General features: G+C 39.7%; 1 protein-coding gene across 4 annotated transcripts in view; it reads left to right on the forward strand.

Annotated features, from left to right (window-relative positions):
• mad1l1 (mitotic arrest deficient 1 like 1) overlaps positions 1–18,303 on the forward strand; it is an 897,160-nt gene that overhangs the window by 226,974 nt on the left and 651,883 nt on the right. For all 4 annotated transcript variants that reach the window (XM_060840293.1, XM_060840292.1, XM_060840294.1 and 1 more), the window contains exon 12: positions 17,665–17,802. In XM_060840293.1, coding sequence (XP_060696276.1) covers positions 17,665–17,802 — 138 coding nt within the window. The remainder of the gene's footprint in view (positions 1–17,664; positions 17,803–18,303) is intronic.

Consider the following 18,303-nt stretch of genomic DNA (forward strand, 5'->3'; position numbering starts at 1 on the left):
TGAACTTTAGCAAGGCCTTTGACAAGTTTCTGACAATAAGAGACAGAGGGTGGTGGTAAAGGGTTGTTGTTCAGACTTGGAGGCCTGGGGCCAGTAGTGCACTGCATGGAATGGTGCTGGGTACACTGCTGTTCATCATTTATTTGAACGATTTGGATCAGAATATCGGAGACATGATTAGTAAGTTTGCGGTTGACACTAAAATTGGTGGTATATTGGAGAGTGAAGAGTACAATGGGATCTTGACCAACTGGGCCACTGTGGGCTGAGGAATGGCAGATGGAGTTCAATTTCATACGATCTCTGCAGTGTGAAAGCAGGTCATTTGACTCATCGAGTCCACACCGATCCTTTGAAGATCATCCCATCTAAATCTCTCACCAAACACATCCATGTAACCAATCATTTCCCATGGCTAATGCTCCTAACCTCCGCATATTTGGACTGTGGGAGGAACCTGGAGCACCTGAAGGAAACCCATGCAGACACGGGGAGAATGTGCAACTCCACACAGTTGCCCAAAGGTGGAATTGAATTTTGGTACTGTGATGCAGCAGTGCTAATCATTGAATAAGAGAGGTTTAGATGGGCCAAATGCAGGCAAATAGGACTAGTCCAGCTTACAAAAACTGGTAGACGTGGATGAGCTGGGCCAGAGGGCCTGTTTCTGTGCTGTATGACTCTATGACTCTAGAGATTGTTTTGGATTTGGGTCACTTCAATGGGAGTTAAGAACCAAGCATGTATGAGTCTATTGCAGCATACTCAGGCTACATTGTGTAGGTGGCAAGTCTTCTTCCCTGGTACCCAGTAATGAACAAATCGTTTTTTTATGACAATCTGGCAGTTTTGATGATTTGATTCTTCATGGTATTAACCTAATTTACTACTCAGATTTGAATTCAACCTTCTAATTGCTAGAATTATCATTACAGTGATTTTGCTGTACTCATTAAAGCTGTGATGTGCAACTGAGATTTGCTTAGAAGGCAATAATCTAATCCTGGGATCACTTGAGTGTTGCAAACTATGGTTAAAATCTAATCTTTATTGAACATTTGTTGATAGAACTGCCAAGTATGATCTGCTCCTTATTTAATGACTTCAAACAACACAGGTTTCAAACGCTTTGGAATTATATATAGGAAAGTAAATCTGTTGAAGCACAGCAATGTCTTCTTTATATGTCGTATTTCTTTCGGGACTAACTCATTTTACAAAGTGTAACTAATGCAGATCTTCTGACTGCCTATTTTAAAAGTCATATTTCTGATTGTTGCTCATAACTTATTGTATTTGGGATGGCTTCATACTGGTGTATATTAAATGTTTGCTGGGAAGTTCAAAAGAGATGTTTGGTTCACTGTTCGTAATGATTACCTGAGTTTGCTTCTTTCAGCTGAAGATGGTTTTCCTGGACTTTTATGGCATGGTGCATACTGTGTGGAAGCAGGCTTGAACAAATCATTAGATATTAGAGTTAATTGAAGGCTAGTTCTTGTACTGAGACCCAGAGACTGTTAATTGGTCATCCACTAATGTAGGAACATTCAAAGGGCTAATGTGCACTAAGCAATTAATTGAAGAATTTAGGCAGAGGAGTCCTAGGTCATGACATTGCCATCACAAAGTATATTTGCTGCATTATGGTTCATATTAAAGTGTGGCATTACATCAAGTGATTGCATATCCTAAGCAATAAAGATTCTTGTTGAGTAGAGAAATGGAACAATTTAGCAATGCTGAAATAGATCTAAAAAGATGGAGGAGCAGGTTAAAATACTTCATGACAAACTAGATTGAGGTTTATACATGGTTCATTGAGTTAAAGTGAGAATCATAATGTATAAGGAATTGGTTTGCCCAGAATGCTTCATTTCTAGGCAGCTCAAAGGAGAGAGGATATTCAAGCCATGAAGATTTACTGAAATTAAACCTGGAATGAAAAGTTATAGTTATAGCACAAGACTCAAAAATCTCTGTGTGGAGTTTGCACATTCTCCCCGTGTCTGCGTGGGTTTCCTCTGGGTGCTCCGGTTTCCTCCCACAATCCAAAAATGTGCAGGTTAGGTGAATTGGTCATGCTAAATTGCCCATAGTGTTAGGTGAAGGGGTAAATGTAGAAGAATGGGTTTGAGTGGGTTCCGCTTCGGCAGGTAGGTGTGGACTTGTTGGGCCAAAGGGCCTGTTTCCACACTGTAAGTAATCTAATCTTAACTTCTGTTCTTTGGTGATTGAAAAAATAACTGGCCTATGTGTGCATTGAAATCTGAAGGACCACACTCCCCACTTCTGCCCTGATATTTCTTCTGTTAAATCTTTAAGTTACCTTCTAGTATTTTATCTCAACAAAATTTGGAAGTAAAGGATTGGTTCCAACTTTGTCGTCTATTAATTGTTTGGATGCAAGCAACTTTAAGAGTAAGTATGATAACCTTGTGAAATTGATAGAATTGACTGAGTAAACAGCATGAGTTTTGAAGAACTACAGATCTTCAGAGTGAACAATAAATTGGTATTGAGCAATATTTTCCTCCTTAATTTATGACTGCTTCATCCTTCCACAAGATCCTTCTCCTAATATGCATGGGACTGCAGTTAATGTACAGCAGTTACATTTTTAACAATACAAGTCAATGAGATCTATTGTTTCAGTAATGTTAGTGGTGTGAAGAGGTACAGCTCTAGTCCAACTGTTTAAGTAAATCAATGAAACCAAATTACAATTAATGTGAATGCTTTAAAGAAACATTTCGCACAAGAAACTCATATGTAGCCGTATATTTTTATTGCTTTTATTTGCAGATCTCTTTAGCTTAAATTTAATTGGAATCCATTTATTTTGTAGTACTAAACATGGGGTGCAACAATTGGAAGCAGTCTTGCATTTTCCAGTGATTCTTTAAAAAAAAATCTTTATTTGTGTATCAGCTTTGATGACTCTGCTGTCATGTATTGCTTAATCTTAACAGCACTTGAAAAGGTGACAGTGAGCTATCTCTTGAACTGCTATAGTCCATTATAGGATATGTGCACCCAGAATGCTAAAAGGAATAGAATTCCAGGAGATTAACCCATTAAAATAGTTTTAAATTAGGATGATTTGTGGTTTGCATCAGAGGAGGGGAACTTGCAGGTGGTGAAACATTAATTTATTTGCTGGATCTTGTCCTTATAAGTGGCAGAGAGCATGGATTTGGAAAATGCTTTTGAAGGATGCACTTGTATTTAGACATCCTCTTGCGATGCCAAGGCCAATTGCTGGAAGATGGGATTAGATTAGTTAGAGAGTCATAGAGCTTTACAGCTCTGAAACAGACTTTTAGGTCCAATTCATCTGTGCCACCTAGATATCCTAAACTCATCTAGTCCCATTTGCTAGCATTTGGCCATATCCCTCTAAACCCTTCATATTCATGTAACCATCCAAATGCCTTTTAAATGTTGAAATTGTACTTTCCTCCATCACCACCACTGGCAACTCATTCCATATGTGCACCATGCACTGCATGAAAAATTTGCCCTTTGGATCTTTTTAAATCCTTATCCTTTCACCTGAAACCTATGCTCTCTAGGTTTAGATTCTCTTACCCTGGGAAAAAGACATTGACTATTCACCCTATCCATGCCCTTCATGATTGTACAAACCTCTGAAAGGTCATTCCTCAACATTCCATACTCCAGGAAAAAAAGGCCCAGCCTATGCAGCCTTTCCCCATAACTGTAATCTTCTAATCCCAGCAACATATTTCTGGGAGACCGAAATTGCACACGATGTTCCAGAAGTGCCCTCACTAATGTCCTGTACAGCTGCATCATTCTTCTTCTTCTAGTTATATTGAGACTTATTTATTCAGCCTGTTGACACTCCACTCTCACTATTTGTATGATCTTTTGATCTCTCTGCCTATAAATTCTATGCTTGTATGCTTTTCTTCATTTCGCCTGATAAAGGCACAGTGCTCAACATGTGATTTCAAATAAACCTGTTGGACTATAATGTGTGACTTCTGATCTTGTCTACCCAGTCCAATTCTGGCACCTCCACATCATTGCAGTTGCACTGTAGGGCAGTTTAGACAGGAGAGAATACATGGAGTGTATAAGTAAGAAACTGTAACAATTATGAGTGACTTTAATTGTGTAGATTCAGAATGCCTGTTTGGCCAAGGTAGCCTGGAAAGTTAGTTAACAGAATGGATATGGGGCAATTTCTTGAGATTGGACATTCAAAAGCCAACAAGGAGCAGACTGCTAACTACCAGGTCTGGAACAATGAGACAGGATCAATCATCAAGCTCATGGCAATGGAGTCTCAAGGTTACAGCAATGTATAATATGGTAGAATTTCACATTCTGATTGAAGATGCGAAGTATGGGTCAAAGATTATTGATTTAAACCTGAATAATGATTATTATTAGGGTATGAAGGCAGAGGCAGTTGAAGTGAAATGGAAAATTAGGTTAAAAACTCAGACAAAACAGACAGTGACTGACTTAATGACATTTTTAATAACTCTCAGCAAAGATTGATCCAATTGAAAAATAAAGACTCTTTGAGAAGGATGTATTAACTGTGACTAACTAAGGAATGTAAGGGTAGCATCAAATTGAAAGAATGCTGCACGAATCTGCAACATTGGATTATTGGTCATATTTTAATAACCAACAAAGAATGCCTGAAAAAAGGTAGAGTATGAGATAAAGCTAGCTTGTAATATGTTTTAAAAGTAAGCACTTTTAAGAAGTATTTAAATAGAAAAAAATGAATTGACCTTGTGTTCTTCATAAGGAACTATTGACTTTCCAGGGATGGTCTGTGCACTAGCGTTTTAACAGAAGTGGCAGCATGTTTAGTAGGTACTATGGTTAAAATCTTCTAAAATTCCTTGAATTCTAGCTTAATAGAAAATAGTTTGAAAATAATTTGAATGTAACACCTTTATGCAAGAAGGGAGAGAGATAGAAAACCATAGGTGAGTTTGCCTACTGTCTCTCATAGGGAAAGTGGAGTTAAAGTTATCAAGATATAATAGAATCTCATGCATGTGTGAAAGGGAAATAGTTTATTTTAAAGGGTTTTTTGAGGAAATAAGGAGTAATCAATGAAAGAGGAACTTTTTAAATCTGGTATGTTTGGATTGCCAAAAGGCATTTGATTAGGTGCCAATTCAAAGGTTATTGTACAAGGTAAAAAGCACATACTGAAGGCAGTAACATATGCATGGATAAAAGGACTGGTGAGTTAACTGGAAAGTAAAGGTCGGGGAGAATGGATCTTTTTCAAACTGGCAAACTGTGATTAGTAGAATGCTGTTTGGATCCATGCCGAGGTATTAATTATTCACAGTCTTCATCAACAATTAGACAATCTCCTCCACGTCCCGTACCTCCACCCTTAAACCCCACCCCTCCAACCACAACAAGGATAGAACACCCCCCAACTCCCTGTCCTCGCCTTACACCCCACCAATTTCCAGAAACAGTTCATTATCCTCTGCCATTTCTGCCACCAACAATCAGACCCCGCCACCAACAATCAGACCCCACCACCAAAGACATAGTTCCCTATCTGCATTCCCTCCGTGGCTTTCTCATTAGGTTCACACCCCCCATCAACCTACTGTCCATACCTGGCACCTTCCCATGCCACTGCAGGAGGTGTAAAACTTGCTCCCCCGTCACCTCCATCCAGAGCTCCAAAAGATCTTTTCACGTCCGATACAAATTTTCCTGCATAACCACCCACCTCATCTTCTGTGTCCATTGGTCTCGATATTGTCTCCTCTACTTTGGGGAAACAGGACACCAACTAGTGGAACATTCCAGGGAACACCTGATACACGCATCAAACACTCCCACTGCCCTGCGGGCAACCGCTTCAACTGTCCCTCCCACTCCACCAAGGACATGCAATTCCTGGGCCGTCTCCACCACCAAATCCAAGTTACTCAACAACTAGAGGAAGAATGCCTCATCTTCTGCCTTGGGACCTTTCAACCACATGGCATCAACATCAACTTCACCAGTTTCCATATCTCCCCTCCCCCCACCTCATCCCAGATCCAACCCTCCAACTTGGCACCAAGCTCTTTGACCTGTCCTACCTGTCCACCTACCTTCTCACCTATCCACTCCATTCTCCCCACCGACCTGTCACTATTACTTCCTCCACACCTGCATCCACCTGTCACTTTCCCAGCTACCTTCCACCCAGTCCCACCCCCACCCTCTTATTTATCTCACAGCCCCCTTCCCCCTCCACATTCCTGATGAAGGGCTTGTGTCTGAAAGGTCGACTTTTCTGCTCCTCGGATGCTGCCTGACCTGCTGTGCTTTTCCAGCGCCACACTTTTTGAATCTGACTCTCCAGCATCGTCAGTCCTCACTTTCTCCTCTTCATTCAAGTTGTATGGTATCTAAATTTGCAGAGGACATTAAGATAGGTGGGAAAGCAGTTTGTCAAGAGGAGCTAAGTGATTTTGCAGAAGGATATAGACAGGCAAGTGCTTGATGGAAAACTTGAACTTTTATACTTTGGCAGGAAGAATTGAAAACTTTACTGCTTAAAGGCAGAGAACTTACAGAATTTGGTGGTACAGAGGCATCTGGCTGTCTTGTTGTGCACAAAATTAGTGTGCAGATATGGCAAGTGATTAGGTAAGCAGTTGGTGTGGTGTCATTTATTGCAAGGGACTGGAATTTAAGAGCAGGCACATTTTATTGTTGCTGTACAAATTGTTGATGAGACTTTATCTGGAACTTTGCATATAGTTTTGACGTTCTTATTTGAAAACAAAATTATAACTATGTTAAAAGCAGTTCAGAAAGGGTGACCTTGACTTGTTGGAATGAAGTGATCCTCTTGTGCAGAAATGCTGAACAGGTTAAGCCTATATTCTTAGGAATGAGGAGTGATTATACTGAAGTATATAAGGTGCTGAGAGGACTTAATAGTGTGAATCACAGAATCTGCAGTGTTGGCCATTCAGCCCAACAAGTCGACATTGACCCTCCAAAGAGCATCCCACCCAGTCTCCAAACACTTCCTTTAACCTATATTTCCCACGGCTAACATACCCAACCTATACATCCCTGAATACTATGAGCAACTTAGCATGAGCAATCCACCTAACTTGTACATCTTTGGACTGTGGCACGAAGCCAGAGCACCCACGCAGACACTGGGAGAATGTGCGCAGACAGTTGCCTGAGGTTAGAATTGAACCCGGGTCCCTGGTGCTGTGAGGCAGCAGTGCTAACCACTGAGCCATCATGCTGTCCCCTGGTTCCTGGAGATTGTTTTATTTTGTGAGGGTGGCTCTAAATAAGTTTTAAGAGGTACCCTTGTAAGACTGGGATGAGAATGGTTTTGTTCCTCTGAAAGGGTCCATTTATCTATTCTGGCAATTCACTAGGGTAGCATGCTGGAAATCAAGACTCGTTATCCCCAGAGTTATCACCACAATTAAATATTTTAAAATAAGTTTGTGAAAGTTCCCCAATTTACTTCTTTTCCAGACCGAGTTTGAGAGAACTGTATGCCAGGTTTCTATACTGATGAATTACTTTTCATTATAAATAATAAGACTCTAGCTTCAGATACGTACTTATAAACCATTGGCATTTAACAGTGCAATTTAGAACTGTAACTCCCTTATAAATTTCTCCTTCCATATGTAAACATGTGTGTGCACATACTTGAGATGGGGGAAGAAATGGACCATGGGAAAGCAATTCAGTAGTCTTTATTCACTAGATCTGTTGAGTTGATCAGAAGATTTTTTTCTCACTTCCTTTCCAGAGATCTTCTACCAGTTTGCAAAGGCACAGTTCACTTACAAATGTTTCTGACTTATCAACTGAAAGTCATTGCTTACAGCAACTGCAGAAGGAAAGATCAACTGTTTTCCTTCAGGATTCAAGTGTCTTACTGTTGAGAACTTAGAGAGACAGAGCTCCTGAACTGATGGAGAGCTGAATCACTTGTCTCTATATCATGCTCCCACCCAAGTTGTTCAGTTTGGCAGGCAAATGGCTTTTGTCACTACTTCATACACCCATCAACTATTATTCCATCTGAATACACAACTTCTTGGTTTTGGTTTGTGTGCAATCTAATCTTTAATTACTGCTTGTTCAAACAGCTGTTCAGCAATACTTGCAATGAATGTTAGTTCATTTGTTTTTCAAAACATGCTATAAACTCTTACAAAATATTGGTTTGAAATAATTCTTTCTCACTTTAGTCTGCAATTACACAATGCACAAAGATTTAAAAAAAGCACAGTCTTTATATGTAGAATTGTTTTCCCTAGAAAGCAATGAAGGCTGTAACATTTAATTCATTCAAGGCAATATTAATCTTTATAGAAAAAGGAATCGAGGGTTATGAGGGCAGACAGGAAAATGGAGTCATGGCCATTACCACATTGCTGACGATCTAACTGAATGATGGAGCAGATTCAAAGGATGAATGTTTGACTTCTGCTCCCAATTCTTACGTTCCTCTTTGTGTGATTGACAGAGTGCGTACCACATTCAACCAGTCAGTGCTTGCTAAACCCAAAACAAAACATGACTGGTAGCCTTGATTCCATAGGGTAGCACTTGATAAGCGAGTCTGAGTGTGCTAATTGCTGTGCTCATGGACAAGTTCAATTAAACTGTTGACTTGGTAAAGTGGCTCATTTACTCTTGTTAGTAACAACTTATATTCACAAGGAGGGTTTTACTGTCCAAACATAAGAAATATATTCAAGTCCTGTTCTATCTTTGGTCTACCCAAAAGTATGAGGAACCAACAGTTCTCTAAAACTTTCTGTACAGAACACCCCCAGTCAGTTGGAGCCTACTTCCCAATCAATCACAATCCTTTTCATCTTAAGCTCGAAACCATCACTTTTGTTTGCAATTTGACATTCCTGTATTTGGCCTTTTTAGTGCAAGGCAAAGAGCATTGTCAAGAGTTCTCTCTTTTCAGCAACATCTAAATTCTGATCTGCCAAATGACTGTCTAAATTAGAAAAGTCGAAAAGACTTTACATTCCCCAGTACTGGCGTCCCATGCTTTGACCGTGTATATTAATTCAAGTGTGCAGAAAATTACGGGGGTATATTTTGAGATTTATTGTCAGGCGGCACGGCTCAGTGGTTAGCAGTGCTGCCACACAGCGGCAGGGTCCCAGGTTCGATTCCCGCCTCAGGCAACTGTCTGTGTGGAGTTTGCACATTCTCCCCGTGTCTGCGTGGGTTTCCTCTGGGTGCTCCAGTTTCCTCCCACAGCCCAAAAAATGTGCAGATTAGGTGAATTGGCCATGCTAAATTGCCCAAAGTGTTAGGTGCATTAGTCAGAGGGTCTAGGTGGGTTACTCTTCGGAGGGTAGGTGTGGACTGGTTTGGCCGAAGGGCCTGTTTCCACACTGTGGAGAATCTAATCTAATCGTACAGCAGGGAAACATTGGAAGCTTATTGTTAGCTCTCATCAGCACTGATATTGTCTGATAGTAAATGAGTTAATCCATCCCCAGATGAAAATACATTTTCACAGCCTTGAATGTTACAGTAATGACAGTGTCTATTGATGTTCGCTTCAGGGAAATAGAAGCTTAATGATTCTACTCTCCAGGTGGTCTACCATGTCTAGAATCTTGATTTACAGCTCTGTCTTTGGTTGTCATTACTACTTTACATCACAAATGTGATCTTCTACCATGAAGTTGCTGATCTGATTGAGTTGCTGATTTAAGAGCAGTGCTTCATTGTTTTACCATGTTGTTTGCATTTGTGCTGGACTCTGACTACCACCAAGCAGAGGTCAACCTTTTGAACCTAGTGGCAGTTCACACAAAAGCCACAAAAAGAACTATAAAGAAAAGTAAGATAGGTTATGAGAAAAAAAACTAGCTCAGAATATAAAGACAGGTAATAAAGATTTCTATAAATACATAAAACAAAAAAGAGTGGCTAAAGTAAACGTTGGTCATTCAGAGGATGAGATGGAGGAATTTAGTAATTGGATATGAAGAAATAGCCAAGGCATTGAATAAGTACCTTGCGTCAGTCTTCACAGTGAAGGACACAAATAATATGCTAGTAATTGACACTGAGACAAAGGTAGGTGAGGGCCTAAAACCAATCATTATCATGGAAGAGGTATGTTGGGCAAGCTAAGGGTAGACAAGTCTCCTGGCCCTGATGGAATGCTTCCCAGTGTGCTAAAAGAGATGGTGAGAGAAATAGCAAATGCATTTGTGGTAATTTTCCAAAATTCACTGGACTGTGGGGCAGTTCTAGCGGATTGGACAACAGCAAATATGACACCACTGTTGGTGTGAAAAGATGGGGAATTATAGGCCAGTTAGCTTAACTTCTGTAGTGGGGAAAATACTTGAAATAGCAAGGCATCTAGATAAATATTGTCCCATTGGGCAGATACATGAAAGGCAAGTCATGCTTAACTAATCTGGAATTCTATGAAGACGTTATGAACACGGTGGTTACTTTCATAGTTTAGGACTTGGTCTGTGTCAGGACACTATTCAAAAGGGCCACAACACACTGCAGTACACCAGAACTGCAAAAAGAGGAAGAGGAACACCTATACAAGGTATTCGCCAAAAACGGATACCCGCGCAACTTTATCAACAGATGCCTAAGAGACAGACCAAGGAACGAGGACATGCCACAACCAAAAGGACTAGCCACACTACCATACATCAGGAGCGTTTCAGAACTGACAGCCAGATTGCTGCGACCCTTAGGACTCATAACGGCACACAAACCAACAGCCACGCTCAGACAACAACTCACTAGAACAAAGGACCCGATACCCAACATGAGCAAAACTAATGTAGTTTACAAAATACCATGCAAGGACTGCACAAAACACTATATAGGACAAACAGGAAGACAGCTAACAATCCGCATACATGAACATCAACTAGCCACGAAACGACACGACCAGCTATCCCTAGTAGCCACACACGCAGACAACAAGCAACATGAATTCGACTGGGAAAACACTACTATCATAGGGCCAGCCAGGGAATTCCTAGAGGCATGGCATTCATCCACAAACTCCATCAACAAACACACCGACCTGGACCCAATATACCAACCACTACAGCGGACAGCTGAAACTGACACCCGGAAGCGGCAAGGACAGACCACTATAAATACCGGAAGAAACATTAAAGAAGCGCTTCGCAGGAGGCTCCAAAGCACTGATGATGTCGCCTAGCCAGGGGACGAAACGTTTGCAACAAAAACTTCCAGCTCGGCGAACAGAATCACAACAACGAGCACCCGAGCTACAAATCTTTGCACAAACCTTGAACTGCAATTTTTCACAATTTACATAAATTATTTGGAGTTGGGGACCACGTGTAGTGTGTCAAAGTTTGCGGATGACAGTAAAGTGGTACAGCAAGGTGTGCAGAGGACTGAAACTTTGCAAACGAGTGGGCAAAGCTCTGGCAGATGGAGTACAATGTTAATAAATGTGAAGTCATCCATTTCAGTAGGAATAACAGTAAAAAGGGCTATTACTTGAATGGTAAGAAATTGCAGCACTCTGCTGTGCAGAGGGACCTGGCTGACCTTGTGTATGAATCACAGAAGGTTAGTCTGCAGGTGCAACAGGTAATTGAGAAGGCAAATGGAATTTTGTCTTTCATTGCTAAAGTGATTGTGTTTAAAAGCAGATTGGTTATGTTGCAACTGTACAAGGTGCTGGTGAGGCGATACCTAGAGTATTGCATCCAGTTTTGATCTCCTTATTTGAGAAAGGATGTACTGGCACTAGAGGGGATGCAGAAGAGGTTCACTAGGTTGATTCTGAAGTTGAGGGTGTTGGCTTATGAGGAGAGACTGAGTAGACTGGGATTGTATTCATTGGAACTTAGAAGGATGAGGTGTTCTTACAGAAACAAATAAAATTATGAAGGGAACAGATAAGTTAGCAGTAGAGACGATGTTTCCACTATCTCTCAACATTCTGAGTGTAGCCTCAGCTCCACATAACTGTCCTCTTACCATCACCCTTAATTCCTTTACTGTTCAAAATAATTATCTATTTTAGCTTTAAAAAGCACAGCAGGTCAGGCAGCAATGGAGGAGCAGGAGATTTGACATTTTGGGTATAAGCCCTTCATCAGCCCTTCCTGATGAAGGGCTTACGCCTTAAACGTTGCCTCTCCTGCTCCTTGGATGCTGCCTGACCCGCTGTGTTTTTCCCTAGCAACACACTTTTGGACTCTGATATTCAGCATCTGCAATTCACACTTTCTCCTAAGATGTTTCCACTGGCCGGTGAATCTCGGACAAGAGGGCATAGCCTCAAAATTAGGGGGAGTAGATTTAGGACTGAATTGAGAAGCAACTTATTTACCCGGGGGTTGTGAATCTATGGTATTCCTGGCCCAATGAAGTGATTGAGGTTTCCTCAGTGAATGTTTTTGAAGTTAGGATAGATAATCTTATTGAAAAATAAAGGAATTAAGAGTTATGGTGAGAAGACAGGCAAGTGGAGCTGAAGCTACGAAAAGATCAGCCGTGATCTTTTTGAATGTTGGAGTAGGCTCGAAGGGCCAAATGACCTACTTCTGCTCCTACTCCTTACATCTTGGCATGGAGTCATAGAGATTTACAGCACGGAAACAGATCCTTCGGTCCATTCCATCCATGCCGACCCAATCTAGTCCCACCTGCCAGCACCCAGCCAATATCCCTCCAAACCCTTCCTATACATATAAATGTTGCAATTGTACCAGCCTCCACCAGTTCCTCTGGCAGCTCGTACACGTACTACCCTCTGAGTGAAAACGTTGTCCCTTAGGTCTCTTTTATATCTTTCCCTTCTCACCCTAAACCTATGCCCTCTAGTTGTGGACTCCTCCACCCCAGGGAAAATACTTTGTCTTTTTATACTGTCCATGCACCTCATAATTTTGTAAACCTCTATAAGATCACCCCGCAGCCTCCGACACTCCTTGGGAAAACAGCCCCAGCCTGTTCAGCTTCTCCCTATAACTCAAATCCTCCAACCTGCAACATCCTTGTAAATCTTTTCTGAACCCTTTCAAATTTCACAACATCTTTCCGATAGGAAGGAGACCAGAATTGCATGCAATGTTCCAACAGTGGCCTCACCAATGTCCTGTACAGCTGCAACATGACCTCCCAACTCCTGTGCTCAATATTTTGACCAATAAAGGAAAGTATACCAAACGCTTTCTTCACTATCCTACCTACCTGTGACTCCACTTTCAAGGAACTTATGAACCTTGTGTTGAAGCACTGAAATGGCATAGTGTTAATGATTCATTTGCTTTCCACATCATGGAGGTAAATTAGTGGTGTGGGACTTTACTGATTGGAATGACTTCTGCTTAGAAATCTTTCAATCAAACCATGGTTTGGATGTATTTCTTTGAAGTAAAGAGTAGATGCTGCTCTGTGGAATATTAGAAGCCTCCCTCACCATTACCAAAAAAGCAATTCAAAGTAGGTGTGGCTGTTTTACTGAGCCCCCTGTAATGGTAAATCAGTAAGTCTCTGCTTATATGAGCTTGGTCTCTATGTGAAGTATTTTTATTGTGACCTTCACCCTTGAGGGAACAAATCTAGTTCCTTTTTGTTGATCATGTGGAGTTGAAAGATGGAGTGCAAAAGTTGCTGAACATAATTATTAGATACTGATCTGCACTGGGCAAACAGAAGAAGATGGTAGTAAATTGTCTGTTTGACAAATATGATGCAGAGATGAAGTTTAACATGTTACCACATTTACTGGGTCTAGAGTGCTCTGGTCCTAGAGTGCAAACTGGTTTTTTTTTTGGACAATCATCCACATGTTTTTGCACTTTGTAAATGGTATAATAAATAAAGTGTAAATTAAAAATGTACTTTAATTAATTATTGATTGTTCAGAGAATGTGGGTGTCACTGGCTGGTCAGCATTTATTACTGATCCTTAATTGGCCTGACGCATGTGTGGTGATCCGTCTTCTTGAGTCACCTGACTCCTTCGGGTGTAACAACATCCAGAATGTTGTTAGAAAGGAAATTCCAGGATTTATCCAGGATTTCGTCCCAGTGATTTTGAAAGAATAATGATATTGTTCCAAGTTAAGATGACTTTGTGAGGAAGTTGTGTCTGATCATGCTCCCATGCATCTGGTGTCCTTATTCTTGTGATTGGTAGATACTGTATGTTTGAAAGATGTTGTTGAAAAAACCTTGGTGAATTGCTTTAATGCATCTTGTAAATGGTACACACTCTTGCTGCTGTGCATTGGTGATGGATGTGGTGTCAGTCAAGTGACCTGCTTTGTCCTGGATGGTGTCAAACTTCTTCAGTGTTAATAGAGCTGCACCCATCTAGGCAAGTGGAGAATATTCCATCACTCTCTTGACTTCCATTTTGTAGAGGGTAAATAACCATGAGGACAATTGATGATGAGTTAGTTGCTGAAGAATTCATAGCATTTGACTAACTGTTATACACATAGTATTTATATGGCTGTTAATTCAATTTCTTGTCAATTGGAATCCCCTCTGGAGTTGATAGTGGAGTATTCAGTGATGGTAAGCCATTGATCATCGTATGATCAAGGTAGCTGGTTTCAGTTGTATTTAAGGTCAGAATGAAATCTGCAGTGGAACTGCCTCATGATGTATATGGCAACTTGAAACACCACCTTACTAAAAGTCACAAAAATATTTTCATTCTCATGGCCGTTGACCAGAACTGATCAAGCTATGCTTTAGTTCATTAAAGTTCATATGTTTGGAGAGCTCAAAGTGATTTAATGCTTTACTACTGAAATGTTCTCACCAGCTTCTCAAATTTCCTGGATTACTTAACATATGCCTCCATGACCAGTGTAAAGTTTTGCTGTTTAATCTTTTAATTAAATCAGCATCAAATATTCTAAGTCCCTGCTACCCACTGTACTGTAGCTATGTGTAATACTATACTTCATTGCTTATATGTCTCCTCTTTTTCCTGTCATACAATCTCAAGGTTTTTATGAATAATTTTGAATATGACAAGACAACCTCAGTTAGGTAATAATGCATAAAGCGTGTTTTTGGATAACTGAATTATTTAATTTTATTCTTCTATTAACTGATTTGCTTAAAACTGGAACGGTGATTTAGGACAGCTGAGGATCAAGTGCAACAAAATCACCTAAGTGAGTGGTCTAAATTAAAAATGGAGAAACATTCATTTTGACCGAAAGTGCTATCAAGCAACAAACATCAGAGTCCAGTTTAACAAGGTCAGAATGTCCAAAGTTTTAGTTTTTGACTGTGATGGCAGAGCATCAAGGATCGATGAGTCTCTATAGTCAGTGTAGTAAATGGAAGCGTTGCTGATTTTAAAAAAAGCTTGAACTGAGGTGGTGATGTTTGGAAAACACCAAACATCTGTTACGTCATAGAATGCTTATTCCCAGTGAAGATGGGAAATTTGAATATTTGAACCAGTATATTATGAGGTTTTTGCTAATGATTTGATTTCATCCCCCTGCAATTTTTTTCTTTCCTTATTTCTCCTTTTCAATCTTCACAACTCATGCTAGGGTAGAATTCCATTAATGATGATGCGAACTTGCTGTATTCTATCTACTGTCTAATCTTCTTTATAAATGAACCAGTGACTGAGCGTAGGTGGATTTTTGACTGTCAGAGGACTTTATGTTCTTCCCTGTCACAGTGCTGCCTCTGAGGCAATTTTGACATCAGTGGATAACAATGAGAAAGACACCCCCCCCCCAATGGCTCACCTGTTCTTCCCTTCTGATCTCTATTATCCCAGATTCCCTGGGTTTATCTGTAATCTCTTTTGGCTGCCTCCAAATGCTGAACATTCACAAACTTGGGACCAACTAGAAATCGAATCAGAAACTTAACTATTGTGTTACCATTGATCTTCATTTCATTTAATTTTATAATCCTGGATGATTTTATGTGGGCCCTGTTGCTCTGCCACAAACATAAATTCAACTTTGATATGTATTTATAATTTGTATGTCACAAACATAATTTCAACATTTGTATTTAGAATTTTTTGTCCTGCAAAGCTGTTTATGCAGTCTTCCTTATGGTATACCTACTGCATGTTTTGTTTTTTTGTGTAAAACCAAGTTAAAACTTAAAAGTTTGTTTTGGTAATTCAGAATTACATTTGAAATTAGTTAATTCCCACTTTTAAAGGTTGATAGCAATCCATTGCTTGAGCATGAACTTAGGAGTGAATAATTTTTTTTGGCATTGAAGTCTTTTCTTAATTAAAATAAACAAAAGTAGTAGGAATGATTTTACTAATAAGTTACGAAGTCCCACAGTAACTCAAGCTCTTGACAAAATTACTGCTTTGTGAACCCCTGTAGGTTTTCATTACTCTTCATTCACCTCCGTTCATGTATTATATGCACTTATATAATTAGTGAAATATTGTGTGATCATACCCAAGTTAATTGTGGAATTTTATCGAAAACTTGGAGTGCTTAGTATTAAAATGGAATGTTGGTGATGGATATCTGAAGAAGGGAGGAAAGACTTTGACACTGAGGAAATTGAGTTTATTTAAGACTAATTTAATTTGATAGCTTTTCAGTCTAAAACAAGTGATTACAAATTATTTTTCATTCCTTTTCTGTCCTTATATTTCGACATTTTGTGAAAAGAGGAAAAGGCAATCATTTATACAGCTCCTTGTGAGGTCTCAGGATGATTCACCAAAATGCTTTTGAAGTGTAGTCATTGTTGTTATGTAGGCAGCAGCAGGTTATGTAAGAACAAGGTCCAACGAACAACATTGCAATGACTGAATAATTTGTTTTATAATCTTGGTTGAAGGATAAACAGTTACACTTCATGTCGCTTAGAAAATCTACACTCAAAGTCTTCTGTCCCCTGCAGCTTGCTATCCATGATAGATGAGGGCAACCTGACTTTCATAGTTTCTTTCTTTTTCTGTGTGAGAAGGAATTCATTCAGCCTGCATATAGTTGAAATGCAGATTTTGAATCTTGAGATGTCCCTTATTATTTCATTGTTGGAATTCTAGACATTTGGTTGACCCTCTCATTCTCTCAGATTTTAATGGTAGATTAATACAGTGATACGTAATCTTGAAAAGACCTTGTAGCTTGTTGCCCATGGAAACAGAATAAGTTATGAATGAATTCTAATGTGGTTCTACACAGCATGATATATTTTCTCTGAATCTATCTAACTCAGCTTTTACCATGAGCAACAGAATAGTCTTAGTCAATAATCCTGGCATTTAGTGAGCTTTGAATATCTGAGCTATGGCAACGCTGTCGAACCACGAGTGTCCTCCTATTTTCAGTTGTGGCTCGGTTGTTGTAGTGTTTTCTCCTCTGAATCTAATGATTTTGGGTTCAAATCGAAATCCAGATCTGGAATGCATAAGTCAAGGCTGATGGTCCAGTGCAGTAAAGTGCTCATGAAAGTTAGTATATAAAATGTAAAAGTCGAGGGTGACAGTCCACTCTAGTGAAATCCTTTGTTGGTTGCAAAGTACTTTACTTTTCATGAACACATGGTATTTCAATGTACAAAATGCAAGATTCCTTGGTTTTGTTTAGTTGCAAGTATAATGAAGAAACCTTCATTTTTGTTTTGCAGGCTCGTGATGGGATGAAAAGCATTTTGGATTCTTATGACAATGAGTTGGCCAGCAATTATTCACCACAGCTGAATCGAAGGGTCCGTGAAGCAGAGGATATGGTGCATGCACTACATACTCATATTTCAGAGCTGGAAGTAAGCAGCTACTGAGTTCATTTGTTACAGAGTAAACAGTTTGATAAATTGGATGCAGTTCTGGGTATTTGGAATTTGCTGATTGGATCACAGTCTCTATGAAGAATATTCATAAATATGCATTTGCATTAAAATTACTTGAAGATTACATTACTGTGATCTTACTAATTACAGTAAAGCCACCCACAAAAAGACATGGCCATCAAAGCAGAGATCTGAGGAACTTGTGTAGAGTGTAAGTTGTACTCATGCAACAGTGTTGGACTGGGGTGTATAAAGTTAAAATTCACACAACACCAGGTTATAGTCCAACAGGTTTAATTGGAAGCAATTAAACCTGTTGGACTTAACCTGGTGTTGTGTGATTCTTAACGTTTATAATGTTCGTGGTCATTAATGAATCCATGAAGAAATTCAGAAGAAGCTTATTTACTTGATGATGGCGATATATAACACCCACTCAACCATGCAGAGAACTTGAAGTGATCAGATAGATGCATC

The sequence above is a fragment of the Hemiscyllium ocellatum genome, chromosome 20 (assembly GCF_020745735.1).
Source record: "Hemiscyllium ocellatum isolate sHemOce1 chromosome 20, sHemOce1.pat.X.cur, whole genome shotgun sequence".
In the NCBI taxonomy this organism is placed as follows: Eukaryota; Metazoa; Chordata; class Chondrichthyes; order Orectolobiformes; family Hemiscylliidae; genus Hemiscyllium; species Hemiscyllium ocellatum.